This window comes from Lissotriton helveticus, chromosome 9 (genome assembly GCF_964261635.1).
Source record: "Lissotriton helveticus chromosome 9, aLisHel1.1, whole genome shotgun sequence".
Taxonomy (NCBI): domain Eukaryota; kingdom Metazoa; phylum Chordata; class Amphibia; order Caudata; family Salamandridae; genus Lissotriton; species Lissotriton helveticus.
Window position 1 is genome coordinate 621,770,424 of NC_136070.1, and position 16,685 is coordinate 621,787,108.

The 16,685-nt window shown below is 43.5% G+C and overlaps 1 protein-coding gene across 1 annotated transcript in view; it reads left to right on the plus strand.

The window, feature by feature from the left end:
- Positions 1 to 16,685, plus strand: part of LOC144781696 (cytochrome P450 2C11-like) — a 255,785-nt gene that overhangs the window by 212,528 nt on the left and 26,572 nt on the right. The window contains exon 7 of the mRNA XM_078660673.1: positions 5,441 to 5,628. Coding sequence (XP_078516799.1) covers positions 5,441 to 5,628 — 188 coding nt within the window. The remainder of the gene's footprint in view (positions 1 to 5,440; positions 5,629 to 16,685) is intronic.

The following is a 16,685-nucleotide window of genomic DNA, read 5'->3' on the forward strand; positions in this document are numbered from 1 at the left end:
AATATCCACCACTCAAATTACTTTCATATTACACTATACTATTTCACCACAAAGCATTTATGGTTTCCGGGGTAGCATGCTACTCACCGAAAAAGCGCTTCAACACCCATCATCAAGGGTAACAAGCAATATATATATATATGTATGCATACCTTTGTCCCTCTTCTATCCCTCTGCTATCCTTCTGAATCCAAATAACTGACTAACTTATCCACCACTCAAATTACTTTCATATTTCACTATACTAATTAAACACTTATACTTCTTGGGTTCCAAATTTGCATGCTACTCGCCAAAAAAGTGCTTCTACGCCTCGTCAGGGAGAGTAAGCGCTATATAAATGCAATTACAATGCAATACAGTGTGCACATGTGGTAAATCTGATGGGCCATGTAGCCAAAAATGTGCAAACATAGTCTGCACTGCCATATAATATTCCTCAAAATCAGGTGCATTAAACCCTCCAGCTGAATAAGGTAGTATAAGTGTGGCCCACTGCACGCAATGTCGTTTACCGGCCAAACGAGATGCACCAGTAAAGAGCATATAGTACTGAACAATGCCTTTAACAACAAAAACGCTATATTAGCATAGAAAACCAGAAAGCATGGAAGCACAAATATTTTCATGATTGCAATCCAACCAATAAGAGAGAGCCAGAGATGCACCCACCTGTCAACCGTTGCGGAAAGCCTCTGAACAGCCCTACCATAGTTTTCGCATATAACTACTTCTAGATCAGTACGGACCTAGACCCCTAAATAGCGTACAGGCTCAGTGGTCGACTGGAGCAGGAACTCTAGCTAGGCGGGTACTGTTGTTTCAGCAAGCAGAAATATCAGCAATTTATTCCAGTTGATATGCACACCAGAGTGTCCAACAAATCATACCACTTCACGCAGAACTGGAGACAAGTTACGCTCGGCTCGCAGACATACAAAAGCGTCTCATCTTTATACGCAGAAATTAAAAGATTGTAATGTGCAAAAGTGAAAGGTTCCGCCACCAGGCATATAAAAGCGAAGAGAGCGGACACCCCTCGTGTGTGCCTCTTGTGATAGTAATCGGAGCTGAGATCAGGCCATTTACTCTGACATGCACTATCTCCCTATGCAAGGCTTGGACCGGCTTACAAAAAGTGTCATCAACCCTTACGCGTTGCAGCACCACCAGCATAAAGTTACATTCAAACAAATCAAATGCTTTCTCCACATCTAAGAAAATGTTTTTAGCTCGCTCAACCTGGATCAATTGGAGAGATTGCGCCAAACAGGGTGTGAAGATTGTAACGACTTGTGATAAACCTTGACCGCTCTGGATCAACAAGGCCAGGAAGCAAAGGTGCCAACCTATTGGCCAAAACGCTAGGGAAACGTTTGGTCTCAGTATTAAGTATTGATAATGACCTATAAGAAGAGCAGTGGTCGGCTGGTTTGCCTGGTTTAGTTAGGGAAATCAACAATACATCTGGCATGGTCAGAGGCATCAGTCCCCCCGTGGACCATCTCCTTAAAAAGATTAACTGGGTCTGGAATAAGTTTATCCTGATAGGCCTTGTAGAAGGCCACTGTGAGGCCATCAGCAACTGGCGCATTACTACTAGGCATATCTTTCAGTGCTGTGACAATCTCGGTTGAGCTGAGGGGATCCATTAGCCACCCGCTGTGGGTGCCATACTACCATCAATCATAGTAAGACTCTGCTGCATCGTTGTAAGGATTTGCCATAGCTCACTTTCCAACTCGCCACCCGAAGCATCAGGGTCCGGCTCGGGCATTGCCGCACCGTCCTTGGGCACCCTGGTCGATTTATGTTGTTTAAACTGCAACTTGCGCTGACTTTTATCAGGCTTCCCCATTGCAGTACGGCAGTAGAGCCCATCTCTTCTAACAGTTCCAGAGAGTGCACAATGCGTGGCAGTACTTTTTCACGATGCCTGCAGCTAGGGACCATACTTCCGCCTTATTGGCGTATGGGCACCAATTACTTGTGTACTCTATTAGGTAGGCATCTCATCATCATGGTATTAGCCACTGCCCCCAACGAACATGAGCAAATAAGGGGAGAGCAAGAGAGCAGATTGCTGATGTGTCCTATATGGCTAGAACAGACCCAACCCTTACTGGGCATCAGAGTTCCGAGTGCATCAGCATTTCAGTATGTCCAATGTATGTCAGGACTCCTCTATCAAACCGCAGTGCAAAACTCATCAAAGTTCTTTGGGTCCCAGCGTGACCCCTGTGTCGTGGTGTACCACATGCAAGGGAGGTTGGTTCAGCTCCAGCTGTCCAGCGTAGGCTCACTTACCAGGGAGATCCCCGCCACAGAGGGCAGAGTGACACATGACCCATTACTCTCAGCCACACTGTGATGAGTGTCTCCCCAAGATGCAAGACTGTGGTGCAGTGTTGATAAAGAATTGGCGCATAGGAACAATGAGTTGGAAATCCAGACGTGCTGCTTCAATTCCACAGTGATGTAGCAGGTGCTGTGTTGAAGTTGGAGCAGTGAGTCATGGACTTCGGTGATACAGTGCTCGAAACTCACATTGCAGCGTTTCTTCTGATGGGCTGTGATAGAAATCTTGGGCCTGCGTTGTAAGCTGTCATCGTTGCATCACGCTCCGGTGCTGGCAGCTGCTTTACCTCAAATTTTGCTCTGATGTATCAATAAAACAGATGCTGTGAGTTGATTTCTGGATGTTCTCCTTACGATCATCAGGTTGCACTTTCAAGGCCCAGGAATTGGATTTTGCACCACTTGACAAGTCAGGACTCTCAGCAGAAGAGCACAGGCACTGGCAGTCTTTGATGGCCGTGAGACTTCTTAACAGGAGGTAAGTTCATCTCAAGCACTTACAGAACCTTGGAAGCCGGATACATTAAGCAAAGTTTAGTCATTTCACTCCCAAGACAGAAGCTGCAAAGCAGCAAGCCAACACTGTAAAGTAAAAAGCAAAGTAGCAGTTCCTGCTGATAGCTTCTCCAGCTTTTCCACTCAGCAGAATATCCTCAGTTCAGAAGTGTCGGTGGTCAAAAACCTATGCCCCTTTCTGCCTGTGAAGTAGGCAAAATACCCTGCTTTTCCCAGTCCTGACTCAGACATACTACAGGGGGATGGGGACTGCTTTGTGTGAGGACAGGCACATTCCTATTCAGGTGTCAGTGACAACTCCTCCCACCACTCTAGCTCAGGAAGGCCCATGAGCCTGGTGATGGGCCATCAGGATATGCAAGGCACACATCTGCTCCCTTCGTGTGACAGTCTAGAGGGAATGCACAAACAGCCCAGCTGTCATCCTGACACAGACGTGTATTCCGCAGACAGGCAGAGGCACAGAATGTTAAGCAAGAAAATGCCCGCTTTCTAAAAGTAAAAACGAAATTTGTAAGGATGCATTCCTTCCCTTAAAACTCGATCAGGGATTCTTAAATAAAGTCCCTATCTGTTGCGTGTGAGCAGATGCTGGAAAACATCCCAGAAGTCGCAGCTCCAAACAAGAGTATCCAATGAGGCACGTGAATTGTGCACCAATCTGTTGCACTGCTGAAAGACGGATTTTTCCATTCAATGAACCACTCTTTGCGATGTTGACCGATCCTATTCAAAGGTATACCAATAGTTTTCCTACTTATAAATTCTCTGTTAATCCAAACATTTATGAGATCACAATGGAGACAGCGTTATTCCACAATGATTTTTCATTCCACAATTTCAACTGAACACTGCGTGCCCATCCAGGCCTTCTACACCATCACCTCCAAATGAATAGTTCATCAAAGTGGGCTCAAGTGATTACACCCAATGCATTTCGAGCCATTATGGCTCTTCGTCAGGGGTCACTGAAAGAAAACGAGAAAAACAGCTCAATCACCTGCTCAATATGCACTCTCTATAACCTAGCAAAATCAATTACATTATATTTGCAGAATTCTGTAACTCCACCCTCCTGAGCCCTCAACCCTACCGCAGCCCAACTATTTCAAAAGACTCCCACACATGAGCACTGCCGAAGGCAGCACCCACCAACTCCATGCATCATGTTGAACTAATAGAAAACTTAAGTAAAAGCACACCATTATACTAGTGTGAACCCTCACATAACCAACGCACTGCATGCTTAATGCGCAACTGATATGAAAACTATTCGGCAACACCCGTACTACTGATTACACTATCCCCAAAATTTGTTGTTGACGCTACCCCACTTACTATAAATACTAAATATCCCCATGTGTCATAAACGCTAAAATTGAATCTAAAAGTGGCCTTTTTAAACTTACAATTTAAAACCAACTTCAGTAAAATATGTATTTTTAAATTGTGAGTTCAGAGACCCCACACTCCAAATCTCTATTTGCTCCCAGTGGGAAATTGAACTAAAAAGATATTTCAAGGCAATTTCTGTGTTATCCTATGGGAGAGATAGGCCTCGCTATAGTGAAAAATGAAAATAGCAGAATTTCACTATGAGGACATGTAAACCACACCACTACATTTTTTAACTTTTAAATAAACTACACGCTGCTCATGGGGCTGCCTTGAGCCTACCTTGGGGATGACTTACATGTAGTAAAAGGGAAGACAGAACAGCCCATCCACCAATATGTAAGGCTCTATCTGTTAAAATGTCTATAATGTTCTGTTGCCCACTAGTTAATAATACAGCTCCCATTTGCATTCAAAATTAGCAAAGGCCTTGTTTCATGCTTACTCATATCACCTTGCCACTTTGAAGAGCAAACCTTATGGAGAATATTTAAGAGCTAGGCATAATTGTAGAAGTGAAAAGACGTTTGAACAAGAAATAAAAGAAAAGACATGAAAGTGTGTACACAAGATTTATTATCAGAACCTCCTTAGAGATACATTCAATGCAGTAAAAGATTAGTATAAATTATGAATTTTTAAAGAAGAGATGTGAAAAGTCTAAAAATGTTGTGTCTCAAAACAACACCTTTATTTGAAAATAAATACAGATTTTCAAAGAAATCGTACAATAGCACTTGCGTTTCATAACACTGGATAAACCCATGGATTTATCTACCTGTCCAAACGTTGTCCTCAACCTTGAAATGAGGTGGGGGGTGACTGAGGTGGGAAGATAGAACAATCACCAATGTTTGATCAGTTCTGTGTCATAAATCGGAGGCATTCTTCAAAAGGTTTACCTGTGGCCAGGACGTGTCAATCTTGTTACAACAGAGGTTGAAATCTTTCAGAAAATATGATCTCCTCACAGTATTTAAGCTACAAACGTTCTAGAAGGAAAAAGGGGAATCAAGGTGTAAAAATAAATAATACGAAAAGGTCTGAAGTTTTCACAATGTACCCAATCCAGCTGGTGATGGTTAAACGGCGCCTGCTGTTTGATGATCTGCCGAATATTTGAGACAAACCTAAAGTTTAACATGCACATTCTGATATGTTTACCACACAGAAAAGGTTCACCAGGAGATCGGCCGTGTGATTGGCCAAAGTCGCCCACCTTGTATGGAAGACCGCAGCAAGATGCCGTACACTGAAGCTGTGATCCATGAGATTCAGCGCTTTATTGATGTCTTTCCAATAAATCTACCCCATGCAGTGACACGGGATACAACATTTAGAGGCTACACCATCCCAAAGGTAATAAAAATAAAACATATAAATATCTTAATATGACTCAAAACCGTCATTATGCTATGTGATGAAAGGCAGCATGATTCAGATGAGCAAAAAGTACAGTGTCAATTTACTACTTAGTGGTGATGATAGAGTGCTTACAGCACTCTAAATTGTATGGGTGCATTATATTCTTGATTCAACGCAGTCACATGTATTTCTATCGTTTGCAGTGTATTATGTTTATCAAATGCATTTATTCAACATCCTAAGCATAGAAAAATATTGAGCATCTTTAAGTAGGATTTATATGTATTAGAGGCACTATCATTCCTGTATGCATAAGGTGCAGGGTGACATTATATTCCTATCAATGTATTGTATGTTGTTTAAGTTGCCTGCATTGTAGGCCCAGAACTGCAGGTTGTTGTTGATTTAAAATCCTTAGTTGCTGAAGAAATAATGAAATGAATCTCTTTTGTGTGCCAGGACAGTATGTTCTCACCCCACTGCAGGTGCAAGAAGTCAACCTCATTATTCTTAGTTTGAGGAGATAACCTGAATGTCTTTGAAGAGTCTGAGAAGTGGGAAGGGAGGATACTTTCCGTGCCTGGCCTATCTGAACCTAAAGGCCACTGCAAGACAAGAAGAACTTAATTAAAAGAGTCCATGGAAAGCTACTGGGGAATATTGCAAGTGAAAAAATACTTCATGTGATACATTTAGGGGGGGGCTGAATTTGGCCTTTTTGTATGATGCGCAGGGACAGGAAAGAGACTTCTGCATTTTCGGAGGAGAAGGAGTATCTTAAGAGCAAGGGACATAGCCTTAAGCTATTTTCACCCATTAGACGTGAGTACTTCTTAGGAAGTTTACATGTGCTTACACCTTTGGGAAATGAGATAGGGGAAATAGCCAAGATCATCAATGAGAGTAGTGTAGGGAAAGATAACTTATGCTTTCCTTCCTAATGAAAAGGGATTTAGATTCAGCCTCAGTTCTGTGTTGCATTTTGATTTTGGAGTTCGTTACACTATGCCTTCTGTGCCGAATTAATTATATACGTAGGTTCGGGTCTGTATTGATTTTTATGTACTTATATTCGCTGATTCTCAGATGTGTTTACATCTAATTATTTTTGCCCTTATAACAAAATCCATAAACTGGAATTCGGAGTCTGTGGTCTTTGAAACATGAATACATTTTAAGTATAATTTAAAGTGCTTACTCCCCTCAACAACTTACAGCAGGCAAATAATAGACCATCAGTGCTAAATTTGTAAGGGAAAGCAAGGACTACATTTGGCAAAATCAGTGACATGTCCAATATAATATACATTGTTCACAATTTGGATTCATACTGTAACGGCCTCTTATTTGCATATTCGTCTGTATTTATACATATGGATTTGCGATATTTCTTTTAATGTTTATGAATATTTAATTTGTATTTTGAGAACAATTACATTGCAAATAGTGTATTTCTGCAATAATTTAATCAATACCTTGATTTGATCGATAAATGTACACTGATACCGGCATACCTGATGGATCGTAGCACTAAAGGCAATCATTTATTATAAATTAATACTCTCTTATGAAAGCATGATAATTATAGTACTGATATTTGCATGTCTGCAGTCATTTCAACTTTTTAAGCTACGTTTACTGTTCTTAACTCCGCTGCATGTCAATCTACATATGTATTGAATGAAAGCATTGAAAATTACTCTGAAAATTACTCCTTTGCTTTTTTCTCTATTTAAAAATAAATACAGGCAGAGAAAACTGTGGTTATCTATATTTATCTGTAAAAATCAGTAAAAACAGAAAATGCGGAGATTAATTCATAATAGTTGCAGTGGTATAACAAAATTTGAGGGGGCACCCGTGAAAAGTACATGGAGTGGGCCCAGTCAGGAGAATCAGGCTATGGGTGCCCACCTGTGCACAGTGTCGGAGGGGCCCCACTGGAGCTCACCCCCCCGGTGGCACGGGGGCTGCGGGGCAAATCTTATGCCACTGAATAGAAGTTCATGTTGGTTAGTTCCTACCTATTTTGCCTGCTGCAATTGCTTGGCTATGACTTCCAGACCTAACATTATACTTTACCAGTAGATGTTCGTGGGTCTACAGTCTCATTACTCACAAGCTTTTACATTCATCCAAAATAGTACTCTTGCCAAGGTCAAATAGACGTGGCATCCTCACTTACCAATTAAAAGAAAGCACAAGTTTAGTGAAAAGCCACTAAATACCTTCAAAGAGGCTTGTAATAAATTATGCATGCATTTCTCCTCTAACACATTATATTCAGCCCTTAAATAAACAAGAATAAAGTAACCCAGACACAACTCTACAGCAGATGTGCAAACATAGGGACATTTTCACTGTGGGAGGAGGGGTAGGGGCCTTGAAGAGCCAGGACTTAGTGCAGAGCATCAACCGAGGCACTTTAAATTCAGAGGCGCTTCCCACTGTAGCGTCTTCCTCAGCCTGGGAGCATGCAACACAGATTACACCACACACGGGAGCTTCGGTTGAGCATAATTATTATTCTCCAACATTCATTCACCAAATGACCATTACGTCACACTTCCAAAACCCCACCCAATTGCCTCCTCCAGATAGTACACAGTTACTGTCTCAGAGTCCGCTTCACTTCCAAAAGGGTCCCAGTGTACATGGTATTGATAGGCTACACCTCCCCCAGTTACACAGAAAGTGACAGTCATCAGTTCAATTACATTTCTTCAATTAGTCTACGTAGAACACGCACTTGTCTGCCAGTCCAGGTAGTCCTGGGTAGCTGAGTTCAATCCTCACAGGGTAATAGGGGCCTGTGAGGTAGTGTTCACTTCAGCGGTGGTTCTATGAGATGGTGAATGGTGAAGTAAGTGTTTGAATTGTGATGTGTCTCAAGTGATGGATTTCCCTGGGCGACTTGCTATTGACCTGTGTCCTTTGCGCCTCACCATCTGTAAAGGATCTGTAGTGCATGGGGTGTCCATCTTTTGTCCTTGCCTCTGCTTTATCAGTACCCAGTATCCTTTGTCAAAGACTGTTTCCTGAGCATGTCGGCACTGATCAACAAACACTTACAACACTTACATTTTACTCTTATGAGCAACATCCATGTCACGAAGTTTGTCAGTATTCACTGTCTGATCGGAGGTATTTTTGTTCTGATCACTCTTCCAAAAAACAATGTAGCTGGGCTCTCATCCCTTGTGGAGTATGGGGTTGATCGATAGGCTCTGGGAACATGGCAGAGTGCTTGGTTCAAATCGAACCCTACTATTGTGGCTCATTGTATTTCCCTCTTGAGAATCTCTGGAATGCCCCAGGTTGCAAAGATGTAATCAAGACTGTCTACAACTTTTTCATGGGCCGTTGGGAAAAGCATTTCCACCAAGGGAAAACAATAATATGCATCTATGATTACCATGAGTTGCTCTCCATTCCCAGTGGTCCAAAGAAATCGACAGCAACTCTCTCCCAAGTCTGTGCAGGAAGATCGGACATTATCACGAGATGCTAGGTCACCTTAGGGGACAAACAATTACAGATGTTGCATGCTTTCAGTTCTCTTATCTGATCTCAGAAACCTCTCCCTTTCTCTTAGCGCTCTTTTTGTGGCCACAGTACCGTGGAGTCCTTTGTGGGCCAACTCTATGACCTTTTGCCTCAAGTTTTCAGGCATAACGATTCTTGAGCCTCTCAATATTATTCCTACTGGGGTGACTGCTAACTCATTCTGTAAATATTTAAACTTCTGAAGTTTCGTTTTGTCAGCCACATGTCAGGTACTTTGTCTCAATGATTGTGTCTCTATGGGATCTTTGACTATGGCCAGGTCCGTGTCTTCATTGGTGGCTGCACCAATCTAGTCTGCAGACAGAGCCACAGGTGTTTTAGACCTTACTATGAAATTGAGGTACTCTTCAGCAGTCCCTGCTGTTGTTCTTTAAAGATGTAGCAGTGCTCATGAAAAGTAATCCGCTGGGTTTCGATCTTTTCCTGGTTTGTATGCAATCTTATAATCGTACTTCTGCAGCCTCAATCCCCACAGTTCAATGCAAGGAGGCATCTTAGCCTTCGGGTTTCTCAATATGGTGAGCAAAGTCGTATGATCTGTGATAACAATCAGTTGTTTCCCATGGAGAAACACATGGAGATGTTTGCTAGCCCATACCACAGCCATACTCTCTTTTACAGCCCCCACCTGTATCCTCGACCCTTCACTTACTCCCTGCCTCGCAGTGCCCGGTGCAGCCTGGCTCTGCCTCTGAGTCTGCCAAGAATATGTTATGATTCCAGTTATCAGTTCAGTCCTCCTTCTCTGCATTCCTAAAGCTACTGAATCGCATCAATAGTTTCCGTCATTGTCTAGCCTTCAGGGCTCCATGTTAGAGAATACTGTATTTACTGGTCATTTAATATTCTTCAACACGCACTACATGTAGAATAATGCATGGTCCAGTCTTAGAATCAAGTTAGCCTTTCCCCTCCTAACTTCTAGTTTATATCAACATGTTCTCTAAACATCAGATACTAGATACTGTTTAGGTACATGTCGCCCTGACTCTCCAGACTTCAGTCTCTGCTCCTAGCACAGAGTTCATAGCCCCCAGCTTCTCCTAGTGATACGTCATTGCCAGTTTGCGCGCACCATCAGGTTAGAGGTCCCGGCTCCTTAGGTAGCCCCCTCCATGGTTTCCGCCCCATTCATGACATATTCTGCTACGTTTGCACCACATGTCTATGTATACGCCCCGTTACACCTACTTTCGCCCTTATCTTTCGCGACTGCTACGCGTCACACCTTTTGCTCCACCCACTGCTACGCCTACTGCAATGTAATGCTATGTGTTTGCGTTATGTATATATGCTCATGTATTGTTATTAAAAGTCAGCGCGCTCATCCTAGATCGAGCCCCAGCAGCTGCTGGGCCCTGTCATCCTATTCCTATGCAGGTTGTCCTGTTCCTGTCCTTATGCTGTAATAAACCTGCAAAACTCCTACTACCTCGAATCTTGACTCTTATTTATTGAGCTATCTGTTATGATATATGTCTAGTCAAAAAGAGAGGTATTATTTATTTATTTACCACATAATGGCGCCCGAATAGGGACTTGCCCTTTCCCCACGCGTCGGTGAAGCCACGCCGACCCCCTGACCCTCTGCAGTCGTGACGGAACTCTTCTGCGCAGTGGCAGATATTTCTGCTCAAGTATCCCTCAGGCCCACGGAGGAGACGGAGGAGGCGGTCCAGCATCCAAACGAGACGGTGGAGGAACGCGGCGAGTCCCGACCAGAGCCCAAGCCAAGAGTCCAAGGTCCGAGGTATCCGGAGGCCCACCCGTAACTGAAGTCCGAAGCCCGAAGTTCGTCGTCCGTCGTCGTAGCAGTCCAGTCCAGTCTGAGGCCTTCCGTTCTTGCTGCCCGGTGAGTACCGTTACTGGGGTGGTATCTAGACAGGGTCCAATTAATTGACTCTGGTCTGTGGGTTGGTGGTACACAGTCCCACAAAACGAAGTGCCCACTTCGGTGGATGCGGGTCCTGACGTGTCTCTTTATGAGACCGGTAAGTTTCGTACTGTTTCAGCAGTGCATCTAGTTTCTGTTCTAGTCAGTTTCTGTTCTCGAGAAAATTTATGTGTTCTGTTCTCAATATTTCCAGGTAGTATTCTGTTCGAACTGTTATTTTAAATGTTTTTTATGTATTTTAATGTCGTGGTATGAATGGGGAATAAGTATCGTGTTCATTGTGTATTGTATTGTGTCTAGATTACAGTTCAGTCATGCCCATATTTTCCAAGTTACGTCAGTTAAAAACTAGAAAGGGTCTGCTGGAAGCAGCAGTTCCCGTCCCGCCGAGGGACAGTCCAGGTCACTTTATGTATCAGAAGCATGGCATAAGCGCCATATTGTATCTAGATTTATGGGTAGAGTATACCAAACAGTTAGAAGAAAAGTATAGATGGCCCGTATCGGGTACATGGGATGCCGATTGCATCATGCGAGTAGAAGAGGCATTATGGAAAAAGAAAGCCAGACAGTCACAGAAAGATGCCATCGAGTTATGGCGCAAAGAAGCTCATAAAAGAACCGAAAAAGAAATCAGAAAATCAGAATTAAGTAGAGAATCCCAAGAGCGAGCCCAAGAAAAAGAATTAATCGAGATAGGTGAACAAGTCAAAACTGAACAGAGAGACAGACAGAGGAATGCCCTTATTAAGGGTATGTACCCTCTTCTTGCCGAGGGCTTGCCAAAAGCGACCCCGGAGGCATCCAGTAATTTCCCGCCACCATTAGTTCCGACCAAGCTACGTCACAAACCGACCGCAGCTGATATTTTTATTTCGTCCTATCTGGACGACACAGTCCCTGAATATGCAAATCCTGTTCGCGCTCCGCCAGTCCCAGTAAATCAGGCACATCCTGCTTCTCCAGATACCGGGGCACCCCATGCAGTACCTGCTACGGTACCCCCGGTCCAGCCAGCATTTCAATTTCCCGCTCCGCCACGAAGAATATCAGTTGACGATTCTAGTCTAGGGGCCGCAGGAGGAGGTCCTCCTCAAACCCCGCCGCCACGCAAGCGTTTATCAGCACTCGAATTACATGCTCAAGCATCACAGCGTACTCCCAAGAGTAATAAGTCTGTCGCAGAAATCAGGCAAGCCCTTGGCGAATGTGCCTATGACCCAGTCCCAGGCGAGAATAATATGGTTTTATATTCAGTACGCGTAAGGAGGGTGACCGAGTATCTAGTCACCCTACCCAATATGAAAGAAGATCTAGACAGAATCTATCGTTTCATCCGTACAGGGGATGATCCAGAAAGTATTAGTGATGCCATGTCTCAAAGGAAAGCTGAGATCCAGCGTATGATATTAAAGTTTTTAATTAACTGTCTAATAAGAGAACAAGATTACCCGTCTAAAGATCAGGCCGAAATGAAAATCCTGACAAAGTGGAGTGATAATATAGCCGAGGGTAAGCACAATACCATTAGTGCCATGGAGAGTATGTACAAGAAAATCCGTAGAGAAATAATAAAGATACACGAACAACGTAAAGCAGCACAAGTAAGCGAGAAAGAAAGTAACTCTGATCCTGAAGAGGAAGACGACGAGAATACCGCCAGGATAGCGTATGTAGGAAAATCTAGATTTCCAGATCGCCATTTACGCCTAGAACACAAGTCAATTTTCCATTCAGCACCAGAACAAGGTTCCCTAGAACAAGTGTTCCAAGCTACCGATCACATTCTGAAATCACGAATCGGTTACAGTGAATTAAGTACCATGCATGAGCAGGAACTAGCCCGATCAGCAGTCCGATGGATTACTGATTCTACCACTTTTCCAGACGAGATAGTGGCACAAATGTTTCTGAAACTGCCCCCAGCCGAGCAACGACTGGTGGGTATGTATATGATCCAGCACCTCATTACTTTGTATGAGGGTCAGCACTCTGATCCAGGTCCGTTACATGATGTCCTGAACGAGTTACTCCAGTATAGATGGAGAGGTCTAGGTACCGATTTAATTAGTGTCATTCTAGAACAGCGCCACAAATATAGAACGTTTCTGAACCCGCATTTTGTTCATGTCTCACCCCCAGAAAGTAAACCCTTTTACATGGAGAGACAGAATCCGTTACGAGAAGTGCATCCAGTTAAGACGGAGGACGGTGAAATGCAACGAGTGTTTGTTTACACCCCGATTACAAAGATGGAACTCCTCGAGATGAAGAAATTAATTCCCTGTCATGACAAAGATCCAGCAGGGTTCCATAGAGAATTAAAAGACATGCTCCGTATGGGAGAATACACTTACCCAGATATCATTAAAATGTTAAAGGTCCTGTTGCCCGCAGGGGTGTATGAAAAGCTAAAGGAAAAAGAATGGGAGGTGGGAGAGAAAAAGATCGATTGGGCAGTTCTAGAAGCTGAAGACAAGGCACGAGTACCAGGTACTGGTCTTGGAGATAAATGTAAAGAATTACCAGAATTATTAATACAAGTTTTACCCAGATTATTGACAACTAGAAAAGAAGACTGGGATGCAATCTCAGCCTGTAAACAGAAGCAAGATGAGGATATTAGTGATTTCTATTCTAGGTTTGAAAAATGCTTTAGCATCAATAGTGGCCTCAAGACAAGTAGCGAGTCATACCCTCATCTCTTTGTTACTAAATTAGTCGAGAATTCAAGTCCACAAGTTAAAAATCGAGTTTTGAAAGTCGAAAGTACCTGGCAAGCTAATACCCCGTCTCAGATGCTCCAGATGCTCCAGTACCACCAGAATAGAATCAGGGAAGAGCAAGAACACGAGAGAAAACGTATGAAAGACACGAAAATGAAAGTACTAGTTGCACAATCTGTTCCTCAAGACAGTCAGAAGAGGGGTCCGAATCAAGCCAGTCATCCTGCAGCTCCCGTTAAAGGGAACTGCAACTATTGTAAACAGCCAGGTCATTTTATAAACGAGTGTGCAGTTCTGAAACACAACATAGCTACTGGTAAGACTAAAGAAAGACCACGTCCGCCTAGACAAGAGCAAGTTTCACAGACTCCTCAGCCACAGAATGCACAACAGACAGTTACAGTACCGCAGCCTATTGCTGCAACACAGCATGTTACATCGCAGATGTACCAGTATGCACAGTCTGAGTATCCAGAGTACCAGCAGTATTCATGAAACAGCCTAGAGAGGGAGGTAGGCTTGCCTCTCATCGAGATACCTGTAGATCAAGAAGGTCCCTATGTTCATAGTCAAGTATTAGGGAAAGACAGAAAGTTCTTAATTGATACAGGGGCAAGTAGGACCACAATTAGTCACGCCGAAGTTCCAGGGGCTCCGCTCTCAGGCTCAAGAAATGTTTCCCTTGGATTTTCAGGAAAACCTATCGTAAATGAGATTTCAAAGCCAGTTACTCTAGAAGTAGGTCCATTGTCCCGTACTACTGATCTGTTACTTACTAAGTCATGTCCAGAAAATCTATTAGGCATTAAAACACTGAAAGAGTTAGGTGCAGTTATATGTTGTTCCCCAGAGGGAATACGTCTGTTCCTACGTGACTTTAAGGGTCACTATGTATTACGAGATTTTGATTCAAGACTGTCCAATGTTCCACAGCATTTATGGGCGCAAGGTCCAACTGATGTAGGTTACATGCAAATCACACCCTATCGTGTGACTCTCAAGCCAGGTGTAGTGTTACCACGAATCAGACAGTACAGATTGCCACCTGAGGCTGTAGCAGCCTTATCCAAAATTATTGACGAGCTCATCGCTCAAGGAGTAGTTGTAGAAACTGACTCCAATGTATGTAATTCTCCGATCATTCCAGTCATGAAACGTACTGATCCAAATGCACCCCCAGTATATCGATTAGTGATCGACCTACGAGAGCTTAATAAATGTATTATTCCTCAGTACCCAGTTGTCCCAGACATCTCTTCCCTATTGACAGCCATTGATTCCGAAGCCACGTTCTTTACAGTAATAGACCTCAAGAATGCATTTTTTAGTGTTCCAATTCATCCAGACAGCCAGTTTCTTTTCGGATTTTGTTTAAATGGAAGGAGCTATATGTTCACACGCGCTCCTCAAGGTTTCACAGAAAGTCCTAGTATTTACAGTCAAGCACTTAAGAGACAACTTGATAATGTTCACATGCCAACTGACACTGCCCTGCTCCAGTATGTCGATGATCTACTGATCACAGCCCGTTCCGAACGTGACTGCGAGCGAGCGTCACTGACGGTTCTGTATTTCCTAGCCGAGATGGGGCACAAGGTGTCCCCTTCGAAGCTTCAATTCTGTGTCCAGCAAGTGGTCTACTTAGGACACTTACTGTCCAAGAGGGGTAGGCAGTTGACACCAGACCGTATCCAGTTAATAGCGAGTCTTCCTCAGCCCAAGACCCAGAAGGAGGTACGTGCCTTTATCGGCCTTACTTCTTATTGTAGACAATGGATTCCTCAGTATGCATTTCTAGCCAAACCACTGATACAGTTAACGACACAGGAGGCAGCCGCATCGACTGTTCTCCCTTGGACATCTGAACATACACTTAGTTTCAATGAGTTAAAGAAAGCTTTATGCCAAGCTCCAGTTCTAGCCACACCGAACTACAGTAAGCCTTTTACACTTTTCGTCACAGAACGTGAAGGTACAGCATTATCTGTTCTCACACAAGATCAAGCAGGACAAAACAAGCCCTGTGCTTATTTTTCTAGCACATTAGATCCAGTCGCCCAGGCTTTGCCTGCGTGCCTCAAGTCAGTTGCAGCCACAGCACTAGCTATTAGGCAAAGTGATTCCATAGTCTTAGGACATTCCTTGACAGTACAAGTTCCACACTCCGTAGAAGTTCTTCTGAACCGAACACAAACTCAACACTTGACAATTGCACGTCTAACAGGTTATGAATTGACACTGTTCCAGCCACACATAGAAATCAGACGCTGCAACGTCCTGAACCCTGCTACACTGTTACCATTAGCTAAATCAAATCCTGACCCACATGACTGTGTGGAAGTAGTTAACATTACGACAAAGCCAAGACAAGATCTGACAGATATTCCATTACCAGACCCTGACGTGACACTTTATGTGGATGGTTCATGTATGAGAACTAGTACAGGAGAACTAGTCGCCGCGTATGCAGTGACTACTGACACTGACGTTATTAAAACACACCGTATTGACACTCTGTCCGCTCAAGCAGCAGAGCTAGTTGCTCTGACACAAGCCTGCATACACGCCAAGAACCTGAAAGTTAATATTTACACAGATTCACGCTACGCATTTGGAGTTGTACACGACTTCGGAGTGCTCTGGCAGGAGAGAGGTTTCATGACTTCTCATGGAACCAAGATTCAGCATGGTCTCCTTATTCAAGCTCTGTTAGATGCCATACACTTACCGACATCCATTGCCATCATGAAGTGCAAAGCACATACGAAGGTCACTGACATTATTTCCCAGGGTAACGATCTAGCAGATCGCACAGCCAAGCTTACAGCACAGACTCCAGACATTCAAGTTAATCAGACACATAC